This window comes from Botryllus schlosseri, chromosome 10 (assembly GCF_051294905.1).
Source record: "Botryllus schlosseri isolate E-star chromosome 10, Bs_hap1, whole genome shotgun sequence".
NCBI classification, from domain to species: domain Eukaryota; kingdom Metazoa; phylum Chordata; class Ascidiacea; order Stolidobranchia; family Styelidae; genus Botryllus; species Botryllus schlosseri.
Window position 1 is genome coordinate 19,239,056 of NC_137245.1, and position 14,747 is coordinate 19,253,802.

General features: G+C 43.9%; 1 protein-coding gene across 1 annotated transcript; it reads left to right on the forward strand.

Moving 5' to 3' along the window:
• Window positions 1-2,831: 2,831 nt before the first annotated feature.
• LOC145448483 (uncharacterized) lies at window positions 2,832-4,384 on the forward strand. Its single transcript, XM_080326868.1, has 2 exons — window positions 2,832-3,203; window positions 4,235-4,384. Exons 1-2 carry the CDS (start codon window positions 2,923-2,925, stop codon window positions 4,278-4,280), a joined length of 327 nt encoding a protein of 108 aa, XP_080182994.1. The 5' UTR covers window positions 2,832-2,922; the 3' UTR covers window positions 4,281-4,384.
• Window positions 4,385-14,747: the final 10,363 nt, after the last annotated feature.

A 14,747-nucleotide genomic window follows, 5' to 3' on the forward strand; every position in this document is an offset into this window, starting at 1 on the left:
ATGACTATCACTTGAGAAATATGTTTACCCGTATTTTACCTGATGGTCAGTTCATTTCCTTTTCGTGGTGGTTAATTTCAGTGTGCAAAGTACTCTATTCGAAAATTATCTCGCCATCCTTTTAACGTGGCTATTTCATCAATGAAGTGAGGACTAATTTCAAGCTAATCCGTGTCATATCTTTTTCTCGTTTATTGGCGATGTCTTCATCCAAACTCCTCCATAGGCCCTTGTCAAGATCAAAACAAATGGAAAGGACATCCCTGCCTCTTCAGGCATACATGGAACACGATTTTTGGTCATGACCGTGTGACGAAATTGGTCACCGTAAATACCATTATTTCAAAAAAGACCGAAATTTCCATTTGACTGATTTAGTCTTCTGCTGGTTAGAATTGAGTCAACTTTGCTGGACAACGTGTTTTTAGGTAACCTGACGATTTGGCAACTAAATCGATGAAATTTGAAAAAAAAACGTTTTTTGTTATCACCCCTACTGTACAGTTGCTCACTGAGTTTTCATGGCATAATTGTTATCACTTTCAAAACGTAGTCATATAAGTGTGGTTTTCAATGTTACGGAATTCGGTTCGTTCCTATCGGGCGCCTAAAAAAAGGTTATCAACATTCAAGTTGCCCGCGCAATGGTTCGTTAATCTCACGCGACCCTTTGGCCGAAAAGGCTGGCCAGTGGCCACCCCTTACATAGATAGAATTGAACATTATTTGCAAAATACAATTCAGTTGCATAGACTGCAGTGGTTCTCAACCACCGGTCCGCAATGTATATTACAATTTTCTACGTTGATTTCAAAATGAAATATGTTGACGGCTTGTCCGCCGATTAAATAAATTAAACATCAAATTTCAAAATCATTCAGAACTTAGTTAAGTAACATTAGGTCTGGAAACATGCTCGATTTGACTTGAAGTTCAGGCCGTGTTATTTGGCAACATGCGAGCGACAAGTAGACTACGAGCTGACTCACTAAACCGCACAGTTTGCTGCCGCACCCCAAACCCCCAATCCGAACAGGGCCGAGCTTGAAGGAGGGCCAAAATTATTTCGTGGATGAACATAAATTATAGAGCGTTTTTTGAAACTTATCTAAATTTTTTTTGCGCATGTCGCGGTTTAGTGTCAATAAATGTCTTGGTTATTGGGTGCTGTTATTAGTATTGTATTACATAGTGCTCGGCTACTATGGCCTTTCACACCAGGTCAAAAGAGTCTGATAAATCCATTAGCGTTCCAACTGTCTGCCGGTGAAGATAACAAATTCAGCCACTGGTAGTGAAATCCGTGGATCTGATAATAGTTTTTTGATTTATAGAAATAGGTAGGGCTGGGTGCAATCTGAATCGAGTATTAATTTTAATGATTCGCGTCGAGTAGTAAAAGACGATTTTTTCGAGTACTGAAATTATACGCTTCTCGCCACTGAAAGTTAATTTATCAACGAGAATTATAGTTTCGATACTAATTTTCACTGTTGAAGCCTTGAAACCTAAATATGCGGTGTCGTAGCATACGCAACATATAGTGTAAAGCTACGAAGGTTACTGGGGGTAGCATATTTCCGAAGTCATGATTACCCCACAACATTGTCACCAAGTGGTATGAAAGCGGTATTGTCGAAAAAATACCAAACTATCATTTTTTCAGATGGATAACAGGCATTATATTCTTTGTGGTGGCATAAACGGTACATATATTTGAACTTTGGCGTATCACATCATGTTATGACGTCATAATGGGTGATACTCGACTCGACTCGAAGCATATTACTTGATTCAGAATCGAATCACTCAGGTTCTCGATTTTGCACAGTTCTAGAAATAGGCGTTTCGGGTCAGCCATCACCGAGTGACGACACACCAACACATAATGAAGTTTGAGCTAACATAGGATTCCGAAAATGGGCGGTTATATGTTGCACTGCCTACGTCCTACACTGAGCAGAATGAATGTGCTCACATGGTGAGAACATCCAACCAACTGTGGGGTCTGGGAGCGTAACCCCCCAGAAGTTTAGTTTATCACACTGTGGAGGGTCCAAGACCAACGTTTTTGGACGGGTAGGCTGTCGATCGGCCCTGATTTTGCGGATGGATAGGTGTAGCTGTTGTCAGGTGTTTCCATGCGGCGTATTGTATTCATAGTAGCCATGAGTAGCCTATATGTCTGGTGGTAGTCGGCAATTAGCAAGGTAGCACGATAAGGTGCTTGGTTTGAATCCGACATGCTTGTTCTCTCGATACTATGGTAAAATCAAATGAATGCCATCATGAACATAATTAATTACGATCAAAGCCCTCAAAATGTCACTCTCTAGCACAGGGGTGGGCAAACTTCTGAGCTCGCGGGCCGCATTCAACATCTGAATCCATTCGCGGGCCGCACTATATAAAATTGGGATTATAAACCAAAACGCAATATTGATATTTGATTATATAGTGAGGACATGGAGATAATATATGTGCTTATTTAAAACAAGCCGAACATTGCTTTGATGATATCGTACACGCGTCAGACACATATAGTGGCGAGATTTCATAGGCTGGCAGACCTCAATAACCAATTTGTCAAAACTATAGAGATGAAAGTCGGTTGGCCCGATTCTTAGAACAGGATTGTAATTTAAATCTGTGAGCAGAAATTGTTCATAGATTTACTAATCCCACTTTTGGTTCAGTTCCAGGACACACAATGCTGACAGCATCATTACCATGTTAGCTTCAAACACGCTTCCACTATGTGTAGATAAAATATAAATACCCCAATTCTACGCATACGGACAACGACAATCTACCTAAGACACGCCCGAATCGTTTTTTATAAGGAAGTGTCTACTCGTCCGGTCCCGGACGAATAAAGTTCCTCAGGCTATTCGTCCGGCGTAAGCATGCCGCAACTGCAGAATGGGTGCCGGGATTTCCGGAACTGTGGGCCGTAACTGCGGCATGGATTCCGAGAGTAGGTTCGCCTCTTATGAAGACTTAAAAAGTGCTTTGGAGAAATACCAGAAAGAAAATGACGTCCAGCTCTACAAGAGAGATTCACGTACGCTCGATGCAGTAAGAAAGCGAACCACTCGGCGAAATTTCAATGATACGCTCAAGTATGGCCAGATATCTTTTCACTGCATCCACGGCGGCCGCAGATTTCAGAGCTTATCTAAGAGTCTACGACCTAACCAACGGTAAGTAAGCGTTACGTATGATACGGAATTTCCACCGGGTCCACAACCACATGAACATGAAGAAGCAATGTTCCCCATGAGCATTTTGTAGTCTTGGTATCGTGAAATTTGGGTTAAATTAGCCTCAGCCTAAACCCCAACCCATTCCTATGACACCCCGCCACCTCATCTTACGACACCCTAATCCTAACCCACGCGTGCTGACACCCCAATCCCTAACCCCACACATGCAACCGCAACCCCTATCCTAACCCCGCACATGCAACTGCAACCACACCCCCACCACCTCACCCCACACATGCAACTGCAACCCCACCACCTCATCTTACGACACCCTAATCCTAACCCCACACATGCAACCTCATCTTACGACACCCTTCTAACCCCTATCCTAACCCCGCATACGCAACCCAACACATGCAAACCCCACACATGCAACTGTAACCCCACCACCTCATTTTATGCATACGCAACCCCACACGTGCAACCCTGCCACCCCTATCCTAACCCCGCATACGCAACCCAACACATGCAAACCCCACACATGCAACTGTAGCCCCACCACCTCATTTTACGCATACGCAACCCCACACGTGCAACCGCAACCCTGCCACCCCTATCCTAACCCCGCATACGCAACCCTGCCACCCCTATCCTAACCCCGCATACGCAACCCCCACACATGCAACTGTAACCCCATTTTACGCATACGCAACCCCACACATGCAACCTCATCTTACGACACCCTAATCCTAACCCACGCGTGCTGACCCCCCAATCCTAACCCCACACATGCAACTGAAACCCTACCACCTCATCTTACGCATACGCAACCCGACACATGCAACTGCAACCCCACCACTTCATCTTACGACACCCCTAACCCCACACGTGCCGACACCTCAATCCTAACCCCACACATGCAACCACAATCCCTCCACCCTAATCCTAACCCACCCGACCCTAATATCCCCCACCCCAACGCGAAAATCAATTTATTTTAACGTTTATAAATTCTCACATGTTCATAGGAAGCATTGGTTTCATGGAGACCACTTCCTGATGTGTGGAGAATAACGAAGAAGTGCCCCCTTTTTAGCTCGCTACTGGACTACGAGCAGCGGCACTGCCACACATGCTGTGCATTACGCTTGAAATACAGGGTAACGTATCACGATTTCATTGCACAAAGATGGATCTCATGCCTCTGCGAAGGAAGCAGTGTATGGAAAGAAATTGGGCAGTAAGTCTGTCACGTCTGACACTCGTCTCATCCCCAACAGCTGCCTTGATGAGACTGTGAATATACTCCACATCAAGAATTACTTCGCATATGATGGATGGGCTGCTGTGATGAAGGCATTCCAAAGTAAATATAGTCAGAAAGACTGGTACTGTGGAGTATGCGACCTTCAACTTACAAAGAGCAATTCAATTCGTTGCGACTCCTGTCTCAACCGGGATCATCTTCTATGTGTGCTGGACTAAACACTTACCCTAAACAAAACAAATGGTTCTGTGGCCGCTGCAAAAAATAACAGATGCCTCTGTTAGAAAAATATGTAGCGGCAACTTTGACATTGAAAGTAGGCTACTTAGTTTTCATGATTGATGTTCCCAGTGAAACACGCTATCAATGCTTGAATATCTTGAAAGCAGCAAATTGTATGCACAGCATTTACTGTCACCCGCAATAAGGAATGTGCGGAAATGCCAGCATGCATACCAGATTAACACCCAATGATCATATAAACATTGAAGTTGTACACAAATATTTTTCGAACAGTTTGTCGTATGTGTTCGATGACTTTTCCATACCTGCTTAAGTTTTTCACTCCCTTAATACAGGACCCTCATCGAAGGGAAATATCTACTTGGGCCCATTTAATAGTTACCTAACCAAGAGATCTGTCGACTGACCTATCATTTTGAATGGATTACCATCTGTGAACTGCTGTATGGCAGATTATTAAAAAAAAATACCTCATTACCTCTTGTCGCCGTAATAACACTCTTGCCATACCTAATTACCTCTGATAGTCCTATTAACACTCTTGACCTACCTGATTACCTCTGATAGTCGTATTAACACTGTTGCCCTACTTTGCCCAGACATTGCTTCATTCATTCATTTGCTATCATTTAATTTTTCTTCATCTTTTCAACTACGATTTGTTACAGTCAGATGATGCAGAGACAATGTAGGCATACTTGTTTCATGCGGGTTTTATCAGACCACTTGACTTCCATGGCTGTATCGATCTCTTCTATCCGACATCAAATACTGTGCATGCACATGTTTTCTGTATGATCATTGCTGCTGTCCATTTGTTCTGTATTTCTGTTGTATGAAAATAAAGACGCACAGTCTCTCTCAGTTGGTATTCCAATCATTACTGCGCAGCAACATCAAGTATGAGTACTCGTAGTACAGCAGAGGTGACAATTCCGTCTTAGCTGTGCAAGTTCACGTACAATTGGTTAGGTCAATGGCGCTTGCATGAGTTCAGAAATAGGTGGAGGCAGCAAGAATTTCAGCGAATCGTTCGTGTTCTGACTGCATCCGGTCATTTAACGATAGCACTTTGGAACTCTTCGTATGGCGCAAACATTCCCTCGGAGCTCCAATTATGAGCTTACAAATCACTATCCTACTTGTTCTTACTACATTAAGCGTAGGTAAACATCTCTTGTAAAGGTAAAGGTGGGCGTCAAGTTCTCGTACTTTCACCACAGCTATTTGCAATTATTAGTATGGCGTAAACTTTCCCTCGGAGCTATAAATATGAGCATGCAAATCAGTAACAGTAACCATTGAAATCAGTAACCAGAAAGGCGAATAAATAATGTACAAAACCGAAGCCTGTCAAAAACGCATACAGTCTCCATAGTAACGGGCCTACGTCACACGGTGCCGGACGAATAGCCTGAGAAAATTATTCGTCCGGGACCGGACGAGTAGCCACTGCCTTTTTATAAGCACATCACTGAAATAATTAAAAATGGAGTGACCAATCTGAAATCCCACTCGTGATCCAAACTATGTCAGTCGCAATATATGCAGCTATCCCGCTGTGATATTAAGTATTTACCTTAGATCGATGGTTCTCAAACTTTTTAAGACACGCCCCCCCCCCCCTTATGATGGTGAAAGACTTCGCGCTCCCTTATCGTCATATCACAAAATGCAACCAGGATGCTAGCAAATCTAACGGGTAGTTTGATGGCGTGGAAGGTTACGACTGCGGATGAGAGATTTTTAAATATGTAATACAGACTAAATACAGAGCAACAACTGTGAAGTGGATGTAAATCGCGCGGAGCGCGAAAAAATTTTTCAATGGAGCTCAGCTTCGCGCCCCCATTCAGATGCTTTCACGCCCCCAAGGGGGGCGCGCCCACCAGTTTAAGAACCACTGTCTTAGAATTATCATGGTGAAATATACTAAGAAAAAGTTAATCAAGTCCTGCAATAATTCGAATTTTAGTACGCATTTTATCAATATTTAAAAAAAGTTTCTTTAGACTCTCGCGGGCCGCACAGAATGGCGTTGCGGGCCGCATGCGGCCCGTGGGCCGTAGTTTGCCCACCCCTGCTCTAGCACCATATACTTGCAAAATAACGGTTACATACTTTACGTTTTGATTGATTTCAATTTTTCAAAGTCCGCCGGACCGCCAAATATTTTTTGAAATTTTACCGGTCCGCGAGGTGAAAAAGGTTGAGAACCACTGGCATAGAGGAAAAAAGAAGCAATATCCATCTTCGCGATGCTGTCACAAATTGATGCAATTTTTGGAATTATACCATGATATTGTGACAGAGCAAATATATCGTCTGGTTGTGAAATTGATGTAACTATAACCAAACGCTCCTTCCCACTTGACAAAATTTAAAATATTTGTGGTGTAGCCAGGGCTTTGGAGCCGGCGCCGGAGCCCGGAACCGGATCCCCGGAGCCGTGCATTTTAACCGGAGCTGGAGCCGGAGCCGGAGCTCTATATAAAATTCAGCCGGAACCGGAGCCGGAGTCGGAGCTAGTTATTTGAGGAGTAGCTCCGGCCCCGACGTATTTCATATGATGCTATTATATATGCAACAACCATATCTGCTGAGTTCACATAATTCAACAGCAGGCCTTCGCGAAATTAAGAATCTTCCTCTTTGGCGCTACCATATCCGACTAACCATTTTCCTGGGGATTTAACAGCAGAGCAGTCATATGTTCAATGTTCAATTTTTATACATGAATGCCGAACCTCGGTATGCTAGATATGCCTATGAATATTGGGGGTATTCGGCATACCCGGCATACCCACAATTTCATCATCAGCACAACCTTGTTGGCCAATTGTACGGTTCGAAAATAATGATCACATGTATTTCGCGAAATGGGAGAGAGGATAAAAACGTGATTTCGTTGCACATGTCGATATGACGAGCACGAGCCGAGAAATTCCATCTTATTGTTGCTATGAATCAAATGAGCAAATACTCGTTCTTTCGTGATAGTTCGTTAATCGGGCCGTGAGATTGGACAGTGTTAGTGAGTGAGTATGCAATAATGCATGCAAATTGAAATTCCTTACTGCGCATGATCGTCATTCACTCCAATAAGGATTTTCAAGCGTGAATAGGGGATGGCAGAAGAGTAACCCAAAACGCCATTACACTCAGCGAACAATTGTCGCGGTGCGAACGACTCTATGCGATGCCAAGACCCCAGGGTATTTATGTTGGAGACAAATTACTGATCTGATGCGCGATTTCCAATTTGTAATCATCTGTTTTGTAAATTCATTCTTGATGTCTGCTTGATACTCTAGTATTCCCGGATTATCGCTCACTGTGACTTGTAAATGTGCAATGTGCATACTGCATAGTTTAATTCGTTATGGATGTGACAGCCCACCCATTAGGGGTGTATGTGATGATATAGTTACTATTGTGAAGGTATACTGTTATTTCTAGGGCCGCCAAGTGTCTAGCAACGACTCCGTTGAATGGACACTTGGTGGACCCCATGACAATGCATGCTCCCTTCTTGTCTGAACTGGCTACCGTGAGGACGCAGAAATAAAGCTGTCTAAAAACTATTGTGAATCTCTCTACATCGACTATATTAGAAGGTCTTCCACAATGGCGAGCACGCCAAATAATACTGTCGATGCGATATCCTTGTCAGCGGAGTGTTTTCTGGAAACACGCAACAGATTCCAAGTGCTCGACACGATTTCGGATTCGGATGATGACTCTGCTGTTACCAGTACCGGTGTGGATGGAAAAGTCAAAGAAAGCTTGGCGAGATTGGACAAAATTATGAAAGGTCTTCCGCGGAATATGGCATACGAAGCGAAGCGTCAGGCTACGGAATTGATGAATTCGGTCAATGGGGATGTAGCTGCTCTCCATTCGCAAGTTAAATGGATTGAAGATAAGATTCAGCTGATGAATAGAGGATTTGAAGATAAGCTTCAGCTAATGAACAGTAGCATGGGTGACATAAGAGGTATGTTGGCAGCTATGGTGAACTCGCTTAAGGTTGATGCCGACAGCAATGGGGAATTAGGTGGTGAGAATTTGAGTAGGCCCAAGGCTGCAATTGTGGTAGATTCCTGTGGAGATGAGACAGGCTTTGTCCCTTCTTGTAATGGTGCTCATGCTCAAAGTAGTCCTAAAGGGATGAGTGCCGGACCGTTCCCTTATGGAGTGTCTGATTATGTAAAAATGGCCCCTGATACATTTGATGGTGCTAGCGGTACTTCTCTAGAAGAATACCTTTGTCATTTCGAATATACGGCTTTATGTAACCAGTGGAACAATGAACGTGAAGGTTGCTATTTGGGTGCTAGTTTGCGTGGCCGAGCTTTGTCTGTTGCGTGTGAGTTATCAGCTGAGGTTCGTGTGCAGTATGGGCGCCTTGTTGAACATTTGAGAAAGAGGTGTAAAACTAGTTCACATGGCTCACTGGTTTATCGTAATTCCTTCACCACTAGGAAGAACTTGCCAGGGGAGTCACCCACAGCTTTTGCTGCGGCCCTGCGAAGTCTAGCCCATAAGGCATATCCTCAAATGTCTGACCAAGTTTGTGAACAGATGGTAATTCAGCAGTTTTGCCATGGTTTCTCAGACCCCCATGTGTGTGCTTTACTTAGCTTGCAGGATTCGAGCAATTTGGACGACCTGATTAAAGTCGCAGAGGTTTACGAAGGCGCTTTTTCGAGTAAAGTAGACCAGGGCAAGGTGGCAAAGTCTTTGATTAAAACTGATAATGGTTATGACTCTGATGGAAATGGTACGTCTAGTAGTGGAGTGTGTTCTGGTGTTTCTGATCTTCGCAAAGACTTGGAAACTTTGTCTTTGGAGGTTAGGAAACTGGTGAAATCGATGGAATCTGCCCCAGTCAGGTTTTCAAAACCAGAACGTCGTGTAATGCCGAAATGCTATCGGTGTGGTGATCCGTCCCATTTGATACGTAATTGCCCGGTTCCTGTTTGCGCGAGGTGCCGTGGGGCTGGTCACGTGGCCGAGCAATGTCAATTCCAGTATCCTGCTCCGAACCAGATGTATGGCCCTGTGTTTAATCAAAATGTGCCTGCTCAACCGACCCATCAAGCTTTAAACCGATAGTAGCGGATCATTGGTCCAGTGATACCGCGAATGAAACCAGTGCTATGGACCAATCATTGGATAGGATGTTAGAACATGATTCTCTGGTTTTTGCGTTAGCTTTATCAACTAATTGGTTTGCGATGGTGAGTGTGAATGGTTTTTCGATCAAGTTTCTTATTGACACGGGCAGTGCGATTACAGTTATCGATATTTCTGTGTGGGATGATATGCCTAACAAAGGTGAGCTGTTTCCGTATGAGAAGTCGTATAAAGTTGCCAATGGTGGTTGGCTGAACGTGTTAGGTAGGTGTGAGGTGCAAATGTGCATTGAGTCTGTGTGTGTCGTCAGGGAAGTGGTTATTGCGGAGCTCGGCGCCGCTGTTGGGATTTTGGGTTATGATTATTTTAAAGAGTATGATTGTGTGTTGTATGCAAAAGACGAGTGCATGGAAGTGTTGGGTCAAAGAGTCAATCTTAAACCTTCCACTACATCAGTGCCCTGCTGTAGAATCTTTTTGGATAGTGATGTAACTATGTCCGGGTACAGTGAAAGGATAATATTTGGTAAACTTAATGAGACTTGGCCCCAGTTGGATGGAATTGCAGTTGTTTTCGAACCTTCGGGCAATTTCATGAATGAATATGAGTCGAGGGGTCTGTATTTGGTCCCTGGATTGGTAGACCCAGAATTGGATAGGATACCCTTGCTGTTGGTTAATTCTGGCGGTGAGGACATTATTTTGCCAGCTGCCTTGTTACTGGGAGTTTTGTGTCCGCAAGAGTGTCAGCCTGTGGAATTTTGCTGTCCCACGTTTGTTCAGAATGTTCCTCATCATTCTGAATCCCTACCTGAGCATTTGGAGTGTCTGGTAGACGGTGTGGAAGGTCTCTCTGATTTCCACATAGAATCATTGCGGAACCTCCTGAGCGAATTTCAGGATGTTTTCTGTGGCCCAGATGGTCGCTTGGGTCGTACTTCTGTGATCAAGCACAAAATTGTGACTTCCTCGTCTAAACCAATCAAAGTGCCTCCGCGACGATTGGGCTGGGCCAAGCGAAAGATATTGGACGCTGAGATTGATAAGATGCTGGATCAGGATGTTATTGAGCAATCGGACTCGCCGTATAATACACCGTTGTTGTTGGTACCTAAGAAAGATGGGTCATCTCGTGTTGTTTTGGATTTTCGAAAACTGAACGAAGTTACAGTGAAAGACGCCTATAGTCTGCCAAGGATAGACGACATTTTGGACTCGCTCGGTAATTCCACTTGGTTTTCTGTTTTTTATTTAGCCAGTGGTTTCTGGCAGGTGGAGATTGATGAGAAGGATCGCCACAAAACTGCTTTCAGCCTTCCTGGGAGAGACCATTACCAGTTCAAGGTTATGGCTTTTGGATTGGCCAACTCACCACCTCTGTTTCAAAGATTGATGGAAAAAGTTCTTGCTGGTATTTTATACAAGAAAGCTCTGGTATTCATTGATGATGTCATGGTATATGCCGGGAGTTTCGAAGAGGAAATTGCAAATTTGAGGGATGTTTTCCTCAGGATTCGTTCTGCAGGACTGAAATTTAAACCGTCCAAGTGCAAATTGTTCAGAAAGTCGGTGGAGTATTTGGGTCATGTTATCACGTCAAACGGTGTTTTGTGCTGTGAAGAGAAAGTGAATGCGATCAAGGAGTGGCCTGTGCCTTGTAAATTGAAGGATTTGCAGGCATTCTTAGGCACTGCAAATTATTACCGACAGTTTGTGCCATTCTTTGCATCGGTGGCCAAACCTTTGCTGCGGCTCACTAAGAAAGGTGTGAACTTCAAATGGGATGAACAGTGTCAGATGGCGTTTGATCAATTGAAAACGAAACTGACCTCGGCTCCTATATTGGCGTTTCCTTTGGAGGATGGTGGTGCTTTTATATTGGATTCTGATTGTTCTGGTTTTGGTGCAGGAGCAGTGTTGTCACAGCTTCAGAGTGGCGAAGAAAAGGTGATTGCATATGCGAGTAAATCTCTTTCAAAGGAACAGTCCAATTGGTGCGCTACTTTCCGAGAGCTGTATGCTTGTAGATGGGCAGTTGAACATTTCAAGACTTATCTTTGGGGTCGAAAATTCATTCTGAGGGTTGATCATGCGGCGCTTAAATGGCTGATGAATTTTCGCGAACCGGAAGGCCTGGTAGCCCGTTGGATATCTTACTTGAATACGTATGATTTCACGGTCGAACATAGGCCTGGAAAGCTTCATGGCAATGCGGACGGCTTAAGTCGCAGACCTCGGCGACGTTGCAATCGTGAAGAGTGTGGCTCATGCGCCCCGTTTTTGCCTTCCGAAGGTGGGAAAATTGTATCTGCAATTGTGGCCGGTATTTCTGACGATGGGACTACCAATTGGTTGGGATCTTATACGTTATCTGACATCCGTCAAGGGCAATCAGAAGACCCGGAACTTTATGCTGTCATACAGTATAAAGAGAATCGTACGGATCGTCCCACATCGGAAGAATTGTTGTTTCAGCCGCATGTAGTGCGTCAGCTGTGTATGCAATGGTCTGTGTTGTCGCTGTGTAATGGAGTGCTGTATAGAAAGTATTCGAAGACAAAGCCTGGATGTCCCATAACGTATCAACTGGTAGTGCCAAGATCATGGCGCAGGGAACTCTTCAATCATCTTCATAGTCTTCGGACTGCAGGTCACCTTGGACGTGACAAGACTTACTGGAAGATGAGAGAACGCTACTACTGGCCCGGTATGAAACGCATGGTGGAGCACTGGGTGAAATTTTGCAAGACTTGTACGGCTACAAAGTCACCTCATGGTATTCACCAAGCTGCTTTGTGCAAGATGCTTTGTGCTGAACCTTTAGATAGAGTGTCGCTTGATTTTGTTGGGCCATTGCCTGAGACCGACGAGGGTTATTTGCACATGTTGGTGCTTACTGATTACTTTTCGAAATGGGTTGAAGTATATCCGATGCGTGTTAAATCTGCTCAAAATACTGCAGAAATTCTGGTGTCCCAATTTTTCACCAAATATGGGTGCCCACGAATAATTCATACTGACCAAGGGGGACAATTCGAAGGGGAACTTTTTCAGCACATGTGTTTGCTCTTTGATATTAAGAAGACACGTACCACCCCCTATCATCCCCGTTCGGATGGACTCTGTGAGCGTATGAACAGAACGCTGCAGCAAATGCTTACTAGTTTTGTTGATGATTCTCGGTCTGATTGGGCTGACCATTTGCCGTATATTTTGATGGCTTATCGCTCAACAGTTCATCATTCCACTGGTTATACCCCGAATCGCCTGTTTATGGGTCGTGAGATATCACTTCCTACAGATATCATGTATGGACACCCCCCCAATAATGACAGTGCGAAATGCTATGTGGATTATGTCAATTGGTTTCGTGATGCATGTTCAGATGCTTTTACTTTTGCTCGAGAACGTCTATCTAAGTCTGCAGTAAGGCAGAAACGTGCTTTTGATAGTGCTGTGAGACCGCTTGCTTTTGCTGTGGGTGACTATTGTTGGTATTTCTATCCTCCTAGAAAGAGGAAATTGTCCTCTGGATGGTCAGGACCCTATGTAATTGTTGAGCAAATTTCAGAGTGTGTTTACCGCATACAGAAAGTTGGAACTCAGAATTTTCGCAAGTCTCATGTTGATTACCTGATGCCTTATGATCGTGACGATGGTGAAAGTAGTGATGGTGATGTTTTTGAACCAGTAATGGCTGATGTTTCTGATCATGGTGATGAGATTTTTGATATTGTGAATGACCAGGACGTGCCTGAAACTGTCTACACTACAAGGTCGAAACGTTTTGTTAGGCGTCCTAGGTATTTGTTGGATTATGAGTCATGATTATTGTTTATTTGAATAATTGTTGTTAGTTTTTGGTTAGACGTGAGAGTGAATTTTTTATTATGTAATTCCCTCTATTTTGGGGGGGAGCAGTGTGACAGCCCACCCATTAGGGGTGTATGTGATGATATAGTTACTATTGTGAAGGTATACTGTTATTTCTAGGGCCGCCAAGTGTCTAGCAACGACTCCGTTGAATGGACACTTGGTGGACCCCATGACAATGCATGCTCCCTTCTTGTCTGAACTGGCTACCGTGAGGACGCAGAAATAAAGCTGTCTAAAAACTATTGTGAATCTCTCTACATCGACTATATTAGAAGGTCTTCCACAATGGACATGGCGCAATGTGCATGGCACAGTGTTTAATTCGATTATTCGATTCTTTTCAATGGGAAAATATCATAGTGCACCAATATCAAACGTCAAACCATTATAGCCATTTGGTACAAATCGAATTTTTAATTGGTCAGGCAGTGATCTCCGCCCATATTGCTGTTACTACAGTAACAGTTGAATAATAATCGCTAAGTTAAAGATTGAATTGAGCTGTATGGCTTAATGTTAACGAGTACAGTGCCAGTGTTAAAACGCTGCATCAGAATTTTCATACCGTACACAGCAATGACATAGTGAAGTGCGTTCTGGTGCAACTATGATGTTTTCGACAATAGACAGGTGTTCATTATGACGCCACAAGCCGACCGGCCACACCTATGTCTTCGTTGCTGCATCCGATGTTACTGACGGCTGGCAGACTCGAGATTACTATAGATAGCTAACCTACGGGTAAATGAATAATCTATATAGACCAGGGGTGGCCAACCTCCTCGGCTAAAGGGCCACATGAAATTGACGAACGAGTGCGCTGCCACTATGTGCGCCAGGCGCGTAAAATTTTCAAAGTTAATATTATTATTGCTTTGGTACATTGCGGGTCGACTGTATACCGCCCGCTGGACTCAGTTTGCAAGGACAGGACTATTCGGCATCTGGACATATCGATATCGAAGATTTCCGCTAGTATACGACACTCATTTTGTGCCTACATTTCCTCGTCGACGA

Bases quoted from the DNA above. Each gene is read 5' to 3' on its own strand.
- LOC145448483 (XM_080326868.1), top strand. From the start codon at position 2,923: ATGGGTGCCGGGATTTCCGGAACTGTGGGCCGTAACTGCGGCATGGAT. The intron at 3,204-4,234 runs GTAAGTAAGCGT...ACATGTTCATAG, and splicing joins AGTCTACGACCTAACCAACG to GAAGCATTGGTTTCATGGAG.